Genomic DNA, 15,856 nt, shown 5'->3' with positions numbered 1-15,856 from the left:
AGAGTCTAATTTCTGTTCTTCCCGAACAGTAGGGGGCGCTACATAAATGGTAGCTGAACCCTGACCTCGTACCCGGATGTTGGTCTGACTTGTAACACACATGTTGATTAAAACATAACAGTGTCGCGTCTAAAATGGATTTAAACGTCAAGAAAACGAGTTCACGGGCTTTGCTGTCATGTGGCAACGGAGGAGGTTTGAGTGTTTTATAATTAGTTAAAGTGTCAGAATAAAAAATACGTCGACTGTAGTCTCAGCCTGTGTTTACCTACGATACAACGAGGTTAGCTTACGAGAGCCCTTCTTAGTTATCTCAGTTACTCATTTAAAACAGTTATAACGATAAACCTGTCTTTTTCTATACGAGTTTCTTTATAATGACCATGTAACGTGTTTTGGGAGTTTTTATTAGTGTCCCGAGGTGTTCTAAATTCAAAATTCTATCAAGACTTTACTCACATTATCTGCAGGGAAAGTTTTGTCGTTTGAATATTTGTTTCCTAACTGTAAATGTTTCTCACGAAGATAAACTGGGCTCTGATAAGTAATTGTGTTATTATTGCCCAAGGAAATGTGCCACGGTCAGACACAAGTTTAGTTTTTTACAGTGCCATTTCAGAAATTGTGATGGGTACAAATGTTTTAATATGATTTATTTAAATGTTTTACAAAGTGAAGTGTGATTAATGATGAAGAAATATCACATGTGACTGGGGAATATGGATAAAATCCTCAGCATAGTACAACGGGATTTTGCCGACTTCAACTTGACTAATGCAATTTAGAGAGACCCAGTTCTTAATACAGCTAGATCCAAAAATCTAAGATTACACTGACAATCCTTTTTAGGTCACATCAACTTGGAGGTTATTCTGTAAGAATGTTAGAATTCAGAGATTAAGTGTAAATATCGAATTGTTATTCGATGCAAAGGGGGATTTCTCAGTGTCAGATTGTGGGTAGACTCGAGGGCACTACAGAAACTGGATCAGCTAGATCCAAAGTATGATCAGGCAGACTCAAAGTGACCACACCATCAGATCAATACACAACAAGCTTAGTTTGCTGATAGATAGAAAAGCAACATATAAGGAATGAATAATTAAATAAACACAAGACTCCAATCAGAAAAAGTCTTGTAGTGGCTCTAGAGGATGAGTTGCAGTCTCTAAACCACTACTTAGGAGGTGGAGGTACCTGCAGAGAAAATATCTGCTGAAATTCAATTAACAATGTTTGATTTTCACCCAACTGTAATTGAATGGGGTACAGCTGCAGTGATCACATTAATTCAAAGAAAAAACATCACTCTTTCATTGTCCACTGTGGTGCACCTGGCATTTCCACACCACTCAACATTAGCACACCTGTGAAAAGCTGCTATTTAGTAAGAAAACTGCTATAACAAGGATCATTCAGTGACTTAAGTATTGGGGAGTGATACCTTGTTATCCTTTTTTAACTGTAGAGAATCAGCTCCTATTCTAATTCATTTTGATGTTATTGGTTGTGCTGTCAGGTCTCAGTGAGAAGCTTCTCCTCAAGCCAAAGGCTGGCAGCTCCCTACAGACAGAGAGGGTCCCAAGAAGCAGCGGTGAGACCAAGAGTGACCTCCCTGCATGCCATCTTGACACTAGTTCTTACTTTTGATGATTAGTTGCATTATTGGAAGGAAGTCATTGTTGAAGTTGGAAGTGTGATGATGTGTGTGTTTCAGTGTTGGAGCGGCTGCAGAGCTTCCTTCCGCAGATGGCTGAGGCCAATGAGAAGCTGAAGCAGCAGATGGAGGCAGCTCCTGCTGGATGCTTTGATATAGAGAATGTGGAGGAGGCACAGAAGGTCATAGAGATGGTTAGTGTTTGTCTACTGTAAATTTCAGCTGTCCTGCCCCTTGTGTTGCACTAGAAAGCTTCAGGGCATGTATTCACAAGCATTTTGAAAACTCTCTCAGAGAGTTCCTTACTCAGCCTAAAAACTTCCCACAAGAAATCCTACCTTAATAGCGATTTAGGACATTTCTTAAAGCAACTCTGAGCAGGGAAGAGACAAAAACTTGGACCTTAAAGAGGAGGCTGCTAGGTGTGACATATTCTTTTAACTGTTATTTGTTGACCAAAAATAGAAGAAAAAAAATGCAATCTATGCCGATAGTTGTCAGTGGAATTGATAGGCCTAATCATAAAAATTTGGTCTCTATTCAGATATGGTGTAATAATTCATAATATTTGATGTAATGCATATCTCTGTTGAATGACTTTCCCTAAAGAAACCCAACCAATGTTTGAAAACACAGACTAACTTGCACAGTCCCCTAATAGACATGCTGATAGTTGTTTGCTTACATTTTAGGAGGCTTCTTAATCTTTGATTAGAAGTGTAAAACCATATTAAAGAGAGCACACCAGTGAGGAGTGTTGCATAAGAAGGGGGAGACTGAAGGTGAACTGCAATTCTTTGCGTGATCACTTTACCGATGGATAGTTTTCAGAAATCAGTGCTGCAATTTCACTTTATATATACAGTGGGTACGGAAAGTATTCAGACCCCTTTAAATTTTTCACTCTTTGTTTCATTGCAGCCATTTGCTAAAATCAAAAAAAAGTTTGTTTTATTTCTCATTAATATACACTCAGCACCCCATCTTGACAGAAAATGTCATGTAGAAATGTAGAAATTTTTGCAAATATATTAAAAAAGAAAAACTGAAATATCACATGGCCACAAGTATTCAGACCCTTTGCAGTGACACTCATATTTAACTCACATGCTGTCCATTTCTTCTGATTCTCGTTCAGATGGTTCTGCTCCTTCATTGGAGTCCAGCTGTGTTTAATTAAACTGACTGGACTTTATTAGGATAGGCACACACCTGTTTATATAAGACCTTACAGCTCACAGTGCATGTCAGAGCAAATGAGAATCATGAGGTCGAAGGAACTGCCCAAGGAGCTCAGAGACAGATTGTGGCAAGGCACAGATCTGGCCAAGGTTACAAAAGAATTTCTGTGGCACTCAAGATTCCTAAGAGCACAGTGGCCTCCATAATCCTTAAATGGAAGAAGTTTTGGATGACCAGAACTCTTCCTAGACCTGGCCGTCCAGCCAAACTGAGCAATCGTGGGAGAAGAGCCTTGGTGAGACAGGTAAAGAAGAACCCAAAGATCACTGTGGCTGAGCTCCAGAGATGCAGTAGGGAGATGGGAGAAAGTTCCACAAAGTCAACTATCACTGCAGCCCTCCACCATTCGGGGCTTTATGGCAGAGTGGCCTGACGGAAGCCTCTCCTCAGTGCAAGACATATGAAAGCCCAGATTGAGTTTTCCAAAGAACACATGAAGGACTCCCAGACTAAGATTAAGATTCTCTGGTCTGATGAGACCAAGATTGAACTTTTTGGCGTTAAGCGGTATGTGTGGAGAAAACCAGGCACTGCTCATCACCTTCCCAATACAATCCCAGCCGTGAAACATGGTGGTGGCAGCATCATGCTATGGGGGTGTTTTTCAGCTGCAGGGACAGGACGACTGGTTGCAACTGAAGGCACGATGAATGCGGCCAAGTACAGGGATATCCTGGAAGAAAACCTCTTCCAGAGTGCTCAGGACCTCAGACAATGAAACAAAGAGTGGAAGATTTAAAGGGGTCTGAATACTTTCCATAGATATAGATCTATCTATCTATCTATCTATCTATCTAGAGAGAGATAGACAAATAGAGATAGATACATAGAGAGAGAGAGAGAGAGAGATGGAGAGAGATAGACAAATAGAGATAGATACATAGAGAGAGAGATGGAGAGAGATAGACAAATAGAGATAGATACATAGAGAGAGAGAGAGAGATGGAGAGAGATAGACAAATAGAGATAGATACATAGAGAGAGAGAGAGAGATGGAGAGAGATAGACAAATAGAGATAGATACATAGAGAGAGAGAGAGAGAGATGGAGAGAGATAGACAAATAGAGATAGATACATAGAGAGAGAGAGAGAGAGAGATGGAGAGAGATAGACAAATAGAGATAGATACATAGAGAGAGAGAGAGAGATGGAGAGAGATAGACAAATAGAGATAGATACATAGAGAGAGAGAGAGAGAGATGGAGAGAGATAGACAAATAGAGATAGATACATAGAGAGAGAGAGAGAGATGGAGAGAGATAGACAAATAGAGATAGATACATAGAGAGAGAGAGAGAGAGATGGAGAGAGATAGACAAATAGAGATAGATACATAGAGAGAGAGAGAGAGATGGAGAGAGATAGACAAATAGAGATAGATACATAGAGAGAGAGAGAGAGATGGAGAGAGATAGACAAATAGAGATAGATACATAGAGAGAGAGAGAGAGATGGAGAGAGATAGACAAATAGAGATAGATACATAGAGAGAGAGAGAGAGATGGAGAGAGATAGACAAATAGAGATAGATACATAGAGAGAGAGAGAGAGATGGAGAGAGATAGACAAATAGAGATAGATACATAGAGAGAGAGAGAGAGATGGAGAGAGATAGACAAATAGAGATAGATACATAGAGAGAGAGAGAGAGATGGAGAGAGATAGACAAATAGAGATAGATACATAGAGAGAGAGAGAGAGATGGAGAGAGATAGACAAATAGAGATAGATACATAGAGAGAGAGAGAGAGATGGAGAGAGATAGACAAATAGAGATAGATACATAGAGAGAGAGAGAGAGATGGAGAGAGATAGACAAATAGAGATAGATACATAGAGAGAGGGAGAGAGATGGAGAGAGATAGACAAATAGAGATAGATACATAGAGAGGGAGAGAGATGGAGAGAGATAGACAAATAGAGATAGATACATAGAGAGGGAGAGAGATGGAGAGAGATAGACAAATAGAGATAGATACATAGAGAGGGAGAGAGACGGAGAGAGAGAGACAAATAGAGATAGATACATAGAGAGGGAGAGAGACGGAGAGAGAGAGACAAATAGAGATAGATACATAGAGAGGGAGAGAGACGGAGAGAGAGAGACAAATAGAGATAGATACATAGAGAGGGAGAGAGACGGAGAGAGAGAGACAAATAGAGATAGATACATAGAGGGAGAGAGACGGAGAGAGAGAGACAAATAGAGATAGACAAATAGAGAGAGAGAGACGGAGAGAGAGAGACAAATAGAGATAGACAAATAGAGAGAGAGAGAGACGGAGAGAGAGAGACAAATAGAGATAGACAAATAGAGAGAGAGAGATGGAGAGAGAGAGACAAATAGAGATAGACAAATAGAGAGAGAGAGATGGAGAGAGAGAGAGAGATAAATAGAGAGACAAATAGAGAGAGAGAGACGGAGAGAGATAGACAAATAGAGATAGATACATAGATGGAGAGAGATAGACAAATAGAGATGGATAAATAGAGAGAGAGAGATGGAGAGAGATAGACAAATACAGATAGATAAATAGAGAGATGGAGAGAGATAGATAAATAGAGAGAGAGAGACGGAGAGAGATAGACAAATAGAGATAGATACATAGAGAGAGAGAGAGAGATGGAGAGAGATAGACAAATAGAGATAGACAAATAGAGATAGATACATAGAGAGAGAGAGAGATGGAGAGAGATAGACAAATAGAGATAGATACATAGAGAGAGAGAGATGGAGAGAGAGAGACAAATAGAGATAGATACATAGAGAGAGAGAGAGAGAGATGGAGAGAGAGAGACAAATAGAGATAGATACATAGAGAGAGAGAGATGGAGAGAGAGAGACAAATAGAGATAGATACATAGAGAGAGAGAGATGGAGAGAGAGAGACAAATAGAGATAGACAAATAGAGAGAGAGAGATGGAGAGAGAGAGACAAATAGAGATAGACAAATAGAGAGAGAGAGATGGAGAGAGAGAGACAAATAGAGATAGACAAATAGAGAGAGAGAGATGGAGATAGACAAATAGAGAGAGAGAGATGGAGAGAGAGAGATGGAGAGATAGACAAATAGAGAGAGAGAGATGGAGAGATAGGCAAATAGAGAGAGAGAGATGGAGAGAGAGGCAAATAGAGAGAGAGAGATGGAGAGAGAGGCAAATAGAGAGAGAGAGATGGAGAGAGAGGCAAATAGAGAGAGAGAGATGGAGAGAGAGGCAAATAGAGAGAGAGAGATGGAGAGAGAGGCAAATAGAGAGAGAGAGATGGAGAGAGAGGCAAATAGAGAGAGAGAGATGGAGAGAGAGGCAAATAGAGAGAGAGAGATGGAGAGAGAGGCAAATAGAGAGAGAGAGATGGAGAGAGAGAGAGATAGGCAAATAGAGAGAGAGAAATAGAGAGAGAGAGAGATACATAGAGAGAAAGAGAGATGGAGAGAGATAGACAAATAGAGATGGATAAATAGAGAGAGAGACGGAGAGAGAGATAAATAGAGAGAGAGAGACGGGGAGATAGAGATAGAGAGACGGAGAGAGATAGACAAATAGAGAGAGACAAATAGAGATAGACAAATAGAGAGAGAGAGATGGAGAGAGAGAGGCAAATAGAGAGAGAGAGATGGAGAGAGAGAGACAAATACAGATAGATAAATAGAGAGATGGAGAGAGATAGACAAATAGAGAGAGAGAGATGGAGAGAGAGATGGAGAGAGATAGACAAATAGAGAGAGAGATGGAGAGAGAGATAAATAGAGATAGACAAATAGAGAGAGAGAGACGGAGAGAGAGATAAATAGAGATAGACAAATAGAGAGAGAGAGACGGAGAGAGAGATAAATAGAGATAGATAAATAGAGAGAGAGACGGAGAGAGAGAGATAAATAGAGATAGATAAATAGAGAGAGAGAGACGGAGAGAGAGAGATAAATAGAGATAGATAAATAGAGAGAGAGACGGAGAGAGAGAGATAAATAGAGATAGATAAATAGAGAGAGAGAGATGGAGAGAGAGAGACAAATAGAGAGAGAGAGATGGAGAGAGAGAGGCAAATAGAGAGAGAGAGATCGAGAGAGATAGACAAATCCAGATAGATAAATGGAGAGATGGAGAGAGATAGATAAATAGAGATAGATACATAGATGGAGTGAGATAGACAAATAGAGATAGATACATAGATGGAGAGAGATAGACAAATAGAGATGGATAAATAGAGAGAGAGAGATGGAGAGAGATAGACAAATAGAGAGAGACGGAGAGAGAGATGAATAGAGAGAGAGACGGAGAGAGATAGACAAATAGAGAGAGACAAATAGAGATAGACAAATAGAGAGAGAGAGATGGAGAGAGAGAGGCAAATAGAGAGAGAGAGATGGAGAGAGATAGACAAATACAGATAGATAAATAGAGAGATGGAGAGAGATAGACAAATAGAGAGAGAGAGATGGAGAGAGAGATGGAGAGAGATAGACAAATAGAGAGAGAGAGATGGAGAGAGATAGACAAATAGAGAGAGAGAGATGGAGAGAGAGATGGAGAGAGATAGACAAATAGAGAGAGAGAGAGAGAGATGGAGAGAGAGATAAATAGAGATAGACAAATAGAGAGAGAGAGATGGAGAGAGAGATAAATAGCGATAGATAAATAGAGAGAGAGACGGAGAGAGAGAGATAAATAGAGATAGATAAATAGAGAGAGAGAGACGGAGAGAGAGAGATAGAGATAGATAAATAGAGAGAGAGAGACGGAGAGAGAGAGATAAATAGAGATAGATAAATAGAGAGAGAGAGACGGAGAGAGAGAGATAAATAGAGATAGATAAATAGAGAGAGAGAGACGGAGAGAGAGAGACAAATAGAGATAGATAAATAGAGAGAGAGAGACGGAGAGAGATAGACAAATAGAGAGAGAGATGGAGAGAGAGAGACAAATAGAGATAGACAAATAGAGAGAGAGACATGGAGAGAGAGAGACAAATAGAGATAGACAAATAGAGAGAGATGGAGAGAGAGACACAAATAGAGATAGGCAAATAGAGAGAGAGAGATGGAGAGATAGACAAATAGAGATAGATACATAGATGGAGAGAGACAAATAGAGATAGATAGAGATGGAGAGAGATAGACAAATAGAGATAGATAAATAGAGAGAGAGAGAGATGGAGAGAGACAAATAGAGATAGATAAATAGAGAGAGAGAGATGGAGAGAGATAGACAAAAAGAGACAGATGAATAGAGAGAGAGAGAGATGGCGAGAGATAGACAAAAAGAGATAGATAAATAGAGAGAGAGAGATGGAGAGAGATAGACAAAAAGAGATAGATAAATAGAGAGAGAGAGATGGAGAGAGATAGATAAATAGAGAGAGAGAGATGGAGAGAGATAGACAAATAGAGAGAGAGAGATGGAGAGAGAGAGACAAATAGAGATAGGCAGATAGAGAGAGAGAGAGATGGAGAGAGAGACAAATAGAGATAGGCAGATAGAGAGAGAGAGAGATGGAGAGAGAGAGACAAATACAGATAGATAAATAGAGAGAGATGGAGAGAGATAGACAAATAGAGAGAGAGAGATGGAGAGAGAGATAAATAGAGATAGACAAATAGAGAGAGGGAGAAGGAGAGAGAGATAAATAGAGATACACAAATAGAGAGAGAGATGGAGAGAGAGATAAATAGAGATAGATAAATAGAGAGAGAGAGAGACGGAGAGAGATAGACAAATAGAGAGAGAGAGATGGAGAGAGAGAGACAAATAGAGAGAGAGAGAGATGGAGAGAGATAGACAAATAGAGAGAGAGAGATGGAGAGAGATAGACAAATAGAGAGAGAGAGATGGAGAGAGAGAGACAAATAGAGATAGGCAGATAGAGAGAGAGAGAGATGGAGAGAGAGAGACAAATAGAGATAGGCAGATAGAGAGAGAGAGAGATGGAGAGAGAGAGACAAATAGAGATAGGCAGATAGAGAGAGAGAGAGATGGAGAGAGAGACAAATACAGATAGATAAATAGAGAGAGATGGAGAGAGATAGACAAATAGAGAGAGGGAGAAGGAGAGAGAGATAAATAGAGATACACAAATAGAGAGAGAGATGGAGAGAGAGATAAATAGAGAGAGAGAGAGACGGAGAGAGATAGACAAATAGAGAGAGATGGAGAGAGAGACAAATAGAGATAGACAAATAGAGATAGATACATAGATGGAGAGAGATAGACAAATAGAGATGGATAAATAGAGAGAGAGAGATGGAGTGAGATAGACAAATAGAGAGAGAGACGGAGAGAGAGACAAATAGAGAGAGAGACGGAGAGAGAGATAAATAGAGAGAGAGAGACGGAGAGAGAGATAAATAGAGAGAGAGAGATGGAGAGAGAGATAGAGATAGAGAGACGGAGAGAGATAGACAAATAGAGATAGATAAATAGAGAGAGAGAGACGGAGAGAGATAGACAAATAGAGAGAGAGAGATGGAGAGAGATAGACAAATACAGATAGATAAATAGAGAGATGGAGAGAGAGAGGCAAATAGAGAGAGATACATAGATGGAGAGAGATAGACAAATAGAGATGGATAAATAGAGAGAGAGAGATGGAGAGAGATAGACAAATAGAGAGAGACGGAGAGAGAGATAAATAGAGATAGATAAATAGAGAGAGAGAGACGGAGAGAGAGATAAATAGAGAGAGAGACGGAGAGAGATAGACAAATAGAGAGAGACAAATAGAGATAGACAAATAGAGAGAGAGAGATGGAGAGAGAGAGGCAAATAGAGAGAGAGAGATGGAGAGAGATAGACAAATACAGATAGATAAATAGAGAGATGGAGAGAGATAGACAAATAGAGAGAGAGAGATGGAGAGAGAGATGGAGAGAGATAGACAAATAGAGAGAGAGAGATGGAGAGAGAGATAAATAGCGATAGACAAATAGAGAGAGAGAGACGGAGAAAGAGATAAATAGAGATAGACAAATAGAGAGAGAGAGACGGAGAGAGAGATAAATAGAGATAGACAAATAGAGAGAGAGAGACGGAGAGAGAGATAAATAGAGATAGACAAATAGAGAGAGAGAGACGGAGAGAGAGATAAATAGAGATAGACAAATAGAGAGAGAGAGATGGAGAGAGAGATAAATAGAGATAGATAAATAGAGAGAGAGACGGAGAGAGAGAGATAAATAGAGATAGATAAATAGAGAGAGAGAGACGGAGAGAGAGAGATAAATAGAGATAGATAAATAGAGAGAGAGAGACGGAGAGAGATAGACAAATAGAGAGAGAGAGACGGAGAGAGATAGACAAATAGAGAGAGAGAGACGGAGAGAGATAGACAAATAGAGAGAGAGATGGAGAGAGATAGACGGAGAGAGATAGACAAATAGAGAGAGAGATGGAGAGAGACGGAGAGAGATAGACAAATAGAGAGAGAGATGGAGAGAGACGGAGAGAGATAGACAAATAGAGAGAGAGATGGAGAGAGAGAGACAAATAGAGATAGACAAATAGAGAGAGAGAGATGGAGAGAGAGAGACAAATAGAGATAGGCAAATAGAGAGAGAGAGATGGAGAGAGAGACACAAATAGAGATAGACAAATAGAGAGAGAGAGATGGAGAGAGATAGACAAATAGAGAGAGAGAGATGGAGAGAGAGACAAATAGAGATAGGCAGATAGAGATAGAGAGAGAGAGAGATGGAGAGAGAGACAAATAGAGATAGGCAGAGAGAGAGAGAGAGAGAGAGAGAGAGAGATGGAGAGAGAGAGACAAATAGAGATACGCAGATAGAGAGAGAGAGATATGGAGAGAGATAGACAAATACAGATAGATAAATAGAGAGAGATGGAGAGAGATAGACAAATAGAGAGAGATGGAGAGAGATAGACAAATAGAGAGAGAGAGATGGAGAGAGAGATAAATAGAGATACACAAATAGAGAGAGAGATGGAGAGAGAGATAAATAGAGAAAGAGAGAGACGGAGAGAGATAGACAAATAGAGAGAGAGAGATGGAGAGAGAGACACAAATAGAGATAGACAAATAGAGAGAGAGTGATGGAGAGAGATAGACAAATAGAGAGAGAGAGATGGAGAGAGAGACAAATAGAGATAGGCAGATAGAGATAGAGAGATGGAGAGAGAGACAAATAGAGATAGGCAGAGAGAGAGAGAGAGAGAGAGAGAGAGAGAGAGATGGAGAGAGAGAGACAAATAGAGATACGCAGATAGAGAGAGAGAGATATGGAGAGAGATAGACAAATACAGATAGATAAATAGAGAGAGATGGAGAGAGATAGACAAATACAGATAGATGGAGAGAGATAGACAAATAGAGAGAGAGAGATGGAGAGAGAGATAAATAGAGATACACAAATAGAGAGAGAGATGGAGAGAGAGATAAATAGAGAAAGAGAGAGACGGAGAGAGATAGACAAATAGAGAGAGAGAGATGGAGAGAGAGAGACAAATAGAGATAGACAAATAGAGAGAGAGAGAGATGGAGAGAGAGACACAAATAGAGATAGGCAAATAGAGAGAGAGATGGAGAGAGATAGGCAAATAGAGAGAGATGGAGAGAGAGAGATGGAGAGAGATAGACAAATAGAGAGAGAGAGATGGCGAGAGATAGACAAATAGAGATAGATACATAGATGGAGAGAGATAGACAAATAGAGATAGATAAATAGAGAGAGAGATGGAGAGAGATAGACAAATAGAGATAGATAAATAGAGAGAGAGATGGAGAGAGATAGATAAATAGAGAGAGAGATGGAGAGAGATAGACAAATAGAGAGAGAGATGGAGAGAGAGATAAATAGAGATAGACAAATAGAGAGAGAGATGGAGAGAGAGATAAATAGAGATAGACAAATAGAGAGGGAGATGGAGAGAGAGATAAATAGAGATAGACAAATAGAGAGAGGGAGATGGAGAGAGAGATAAATAGAGATAGACAAATAGAGAGAGGGAGATGGAGAGAGAGATAAATAGAGATAGACAAATAGAGAGAGATAAATAGAGATAGATAAATAGAGAGAGAGACGGAGAGAGATAGACAAATAGAGAGAGAGATGGAGAGAGAGAGACAAATAGAGATAGACAAATAGAGAGAGAGAGATGGAGAGAGAGACACAAATAGAGATAGGCAAATAGAGAGAGATAGATGGAGAGAGATAGGCAAATAGAGAGAGAGAGATGGAGAGAGATAGACAAATAGAGATAGATACATAGATGGAGAGAGATAGACAAATACAGATAGATAAATAGAGAGAGAGAGAGAGATGGAGAGAGATAGACAAATGGAGAGAGAGATAGAGATAGATAAATAGAGAGAGAGACGGAGAGAGAGAGACAAATAGAGAGAGAGAGAGATGGAGAGAGAGACACAAATAGAGATAGGCAAATAGAGAGAGAGAGATGGAGAGAGATAGACAAATTGAGATAGATAAATAGAGAGCGCGAGAGATGGAGAGAGATAGACAAATTGAGATACATAAATAGAGAGCGCGAGAGATGGAGAGAGACAGACAAATAGAGATAGATAAATAGAGAGAGATGGAGAAAGACAGACAAATAGAGATAGATAAATGGAGAGAGATAGATAAATAGAGAGAGATAGAGATGGAGTGAGACAGACAAATAGAGATAGATAAATGGAGAGAGATAGAGATGGAGAGAGACAGACAAATAGAGATAATTAAATAGAGAGAGTGGGAGATGGAGATGGAGAGAGATAGACAAAGAGAGAGAGATGGAGAGAGATAGACAAATAGAGATAGATAAATAGAGAGAGATTGAGAGAGATAGATAAATAGAGAGAGAGAGAGAGAAATAGAGATAGATAAATAGACAGAGAGAGAGAGATGGAGAGAGATAGACAAATAGAGATAGATGAATATATATATATATATATATATATATATATATATATATATATATATATATATATATATATATATATATATATATATATATATATAGAGAGAGAGAGACGGAGAGAGAGACAAATAGAGAGAGAGAGAGATGGAGAGAGACAGACAAATAGAGAGAGAGAGATGGAGAGAGACAGACAAATAGAGAGAGAGAGATGGAGAGAGACAGACAAATAGAGACAGAGAGATGGAGAGAGACAGACAAATAGAGAGAGAGAGATGGAGAGAGACAGACAAATAGAGAGAGCGAGAGATGGAGAGAGATAGACAAATAGTGATAGATAAATAGAGAGAGAGAGAGATGGAGAGAGATAGACAAATAGAGAGAGAGATGGAGAGAGATAGACAAATAGAGATAGATGAATAGAGAGAGAGAGAGAGATGGACAAATAGAGATAGATTAATAGAGAGAGATGGAGAGAGATATATAAATAGAGAGAGATGGAGAGAGATAGACAAATAGAGATAGATAAATAGAGAGAGAGATGGAGAGAGGTAGACAAATAGAGATAGATAAATATAGAGATTGATAAAGAGAGAGAGAGAGATGGAGCGAGATAGATAATAGAGAGAGAGAGATGGAGAGAGAGAGGGATAGATAGATAGATAGATAGATAGATAGAGATTGAGATATATAGAGAGAGATAGAGATGAAGAGAGATGGATATATATATATATTTTTTTTGATTATTTTTTATTTTTTTTGTTGTTGTTGTTTTCTTTTGTTCTTTCCCCTACAGTCGCCAGATATCTCAGTGTTTTGTTCACTTTAATTTCTGATGTTATAGGTGGTGTGAGCGCTTCTCTTATAAAATCAACCTCAAAACATTATCCCAGTGTCAGTTTTTGATCTGAACATTCTGAATATTTCTCCTTCCTGTTTCTCATTCCACTCTTTTGTCCCCTGCTTAAGAAATTCCTAAGGCTTTTAAACAGATTTTAGGACACCATGGGAAGCACCCCTGAGGGCTATTGTGCTTTGTGATAACTTTTTTCTCAAAAATAATTCTTAGAAAATATATAATTCTGAGAATGTTCATAGAATTTCATCACTGGGAGCAGCTCTTAGTACCAAGATGATTTATGAATACAGGCCCACATGTACATTTAGGAAGGCTCCTTGTCTTAACTTAATCTGGTATATGATTTGAGTGGTGTGATTTCTTCCTCTTGTCCTCAGGATGTAGCACTGGTGGAGCTTAGCGGGTCAGACAGCGACTCCAAGGATGTGGAGGAGACTTCAGACTCTGAGGAATCTGATTCTGATGAGGAAATCACAGAGGAGAACCTTAAATTACCTGGAGTCAAAGACACGAAGAAGAAAGTCAACATCCAGGTTGTCAAAGAACAGAGAGAGTAGAAAAAATGGCTGCACAGACTTCTGGCTGCATATTGAGTTTCTTTGCCTTCTGAGGTGATGTGAGATAAACTGACAAATGACAAAAAGGTCCACCTCATGCAAAGAGATTTTAACCTACTTCAGTTGATGAACAGAGAGCTCCTGTGTGGAGAGATGCAGATATTCTTCATCCCTATGGGAACAACAGTGAATGTTATTTTGTATATTGAAGTGCCTTTGTAGCCAGAACGGACACTGTGATGACCTCATCCAGCAATCTAGCAATCAGCTGACTGCGTGACATGTCATTGCACGTGATGAGTTTAGGTGTAACAATGTGGATCATTTATTTTTGGTTTAATTAGCTTGTACGCATTCTTATGTCCATTTTAGGGTATAAACTGTTTGTGTATTCATGAGGATAAGATGTGATTTTCTAGAGGAGGAAAAGGAGGTATATGCCAGAGCCAGAAGCCACAGCTTCATTAAAGGTGTAATTCAGGCTAACATGTTAGCAGAGATCTGGTAAAATGTATATAATGTTCAACCATGTTCAAAATCATTTCTATCAAGGTCTGTTATTATTTTTATGAAAATCAAATCATAATCATATAAATAATTACGGCAGCAGGTAATGACTTCTCATTAACACGCATTCTCATTTGAAATCAGTCAACATATCTATATATGTAACTGATACCATACCATACAATAGTATTATTAACTTTGATACAGTGCCTGGAAAAATGAATCAGTATTTGATGAACTGTTTTGCTACCACACATTGACACAACTTTGGGGGCGACAAGTTTCAGATATTTAACAAAAGATGGATATAACAGGGCTTTATGCACTGTGTGTTAAGATCAAGAGAGTCAATTAAGAATCAAGTAATTCACTGGAGGAGGTGGGGGACTTGGGGGTATTGTAGTGGTGCATTTGTCAACCTGCTGTCAGAGAAGAGAGTGAAAATACACAGCTTGTACGAGTGTATCAATACAACAAAAAATGATAATTAAAACTGTTAAATACTCAGAGTCTGTATGTATCGAAATATATCCAAGCTTTTGACAACACTATGGTACACGGCATAACTGAGACACACACTCCGAACATGGATGTATTTATTTTCTATATGATCACCTTCACAGTTCATAGGAAGATGACGAAAATGTGTTAAATATATTCATTTATATATTAAGAAAAGTGTGTACTTAACATCATAAAAGGAAAGGTCGTCAGTATCTGTAAAACAAGTAAATGAGGCAACTTTGCTTGGAGGACTTATTGGGAGAAGATTAACATTTAATTGGTAATAAGCCAGATGAAATAAATCAGTAAGTTCTGCTTGGCCCTAAACATCTTAGAGATACACTCTCACAATACATTTATTTTGGTTGTGTTACCCTGGCCTCCAGCACCACCATGAGGAATGTGGGAGTCTTCGATCAGGGAATATCCTTAAACACACTCACTCGCTCTCTCTTTTATCTCAACCACATTAGCAAACGTTTGCTAGACATAGTGGCTGTGGAACATCATAACTGATTTCTTCTAAAGTAAAACTAAACTAATTCTTCTAAACTTGTTATACTGCATTTTAGCATTATCTAGTAATGATCACTTGTGGTCATTGTCCAGCAAAAAGTACACATTCTGGCACTGAAACTATTTATGAAGGTAACTGATGAGC

At 38.9% G+C, this 15,856-nt stretch overlaps 1 protein-coding gene across 1 annotated transcript; it reads left to right on the top strand.

Annotated features, from left to right (window-relative positions):
• The first annotated feature begins 39 nt into the window (after positions 1–39).
• On the top strand, positions 40–15,200 carry c14h12orf45 (chromosome 14 C12orf45 homolog). The gene is made up of 4 exons (XM_037122251.1): positions 40–195; positions 1,520–1,594; positions 1,718–1,851; positions 14,005–15,200. The coding sequence occupies exons 1-4, from the start codon at positions 135–137 to the stop codon at positions 14,182–14,184; spliced, it is 450 nt and encodes a 149-aa protein (XP_036978146.1). The 5' UTR covers positions 40–134; the 3' UTR covers positions 14,185–15,200.
• Positions 15,201–15,856: the final 656 nt, after the last annotated feature.

The sequence above is a fragment of the Acanthopagrus latus genome, chromosome 14 (genome assembly GCF_904848185.1).
Source record: "Acanthopagrus latus isolate v.2019 chromosome 14, fAcaLat1.1, whole genome shotgun sequence".
Taxonomy (NCBI): Eukaryota; Metazoa; Chordata; class Actinopteri; order Spariformes; family Sparidae; genus Acanthopagrus; species Acanthopagrus latus.
Note: the sequence above shows the minus strand (reverse complement) of the source record. Positions and strands in the feature narration are given on the sequence as shown.

What these genes read in the sequence shown, in the direction of transcription:
- c14h12orf45 (XM_037122251.1), top strand. Translation starts at nt 135, where the DNA reads ATGGATTTAAACGTCAAGAAAACGAGTTCACGGGCTTTGCTGTCATGT. An exon ending in GTCATGTGGCAACGGAGGAG is followed by an intron (nt 196 to 1,519) that starts GTTTGAGTGTTT and finishes TTGTGCTGTCAG; the next exon opens with GTCTCAGTGAGAAGCTTCTC. An exon ending in GAGGGTCCCAAGAAGCAGCG is followed by an intron (nt 1,595 to 1,717) that starts GTGAGACCAAGA and finishes TGTGTGTTTCAG; the next exon opens with TGTTGGAGCGGCTGCAGAGC.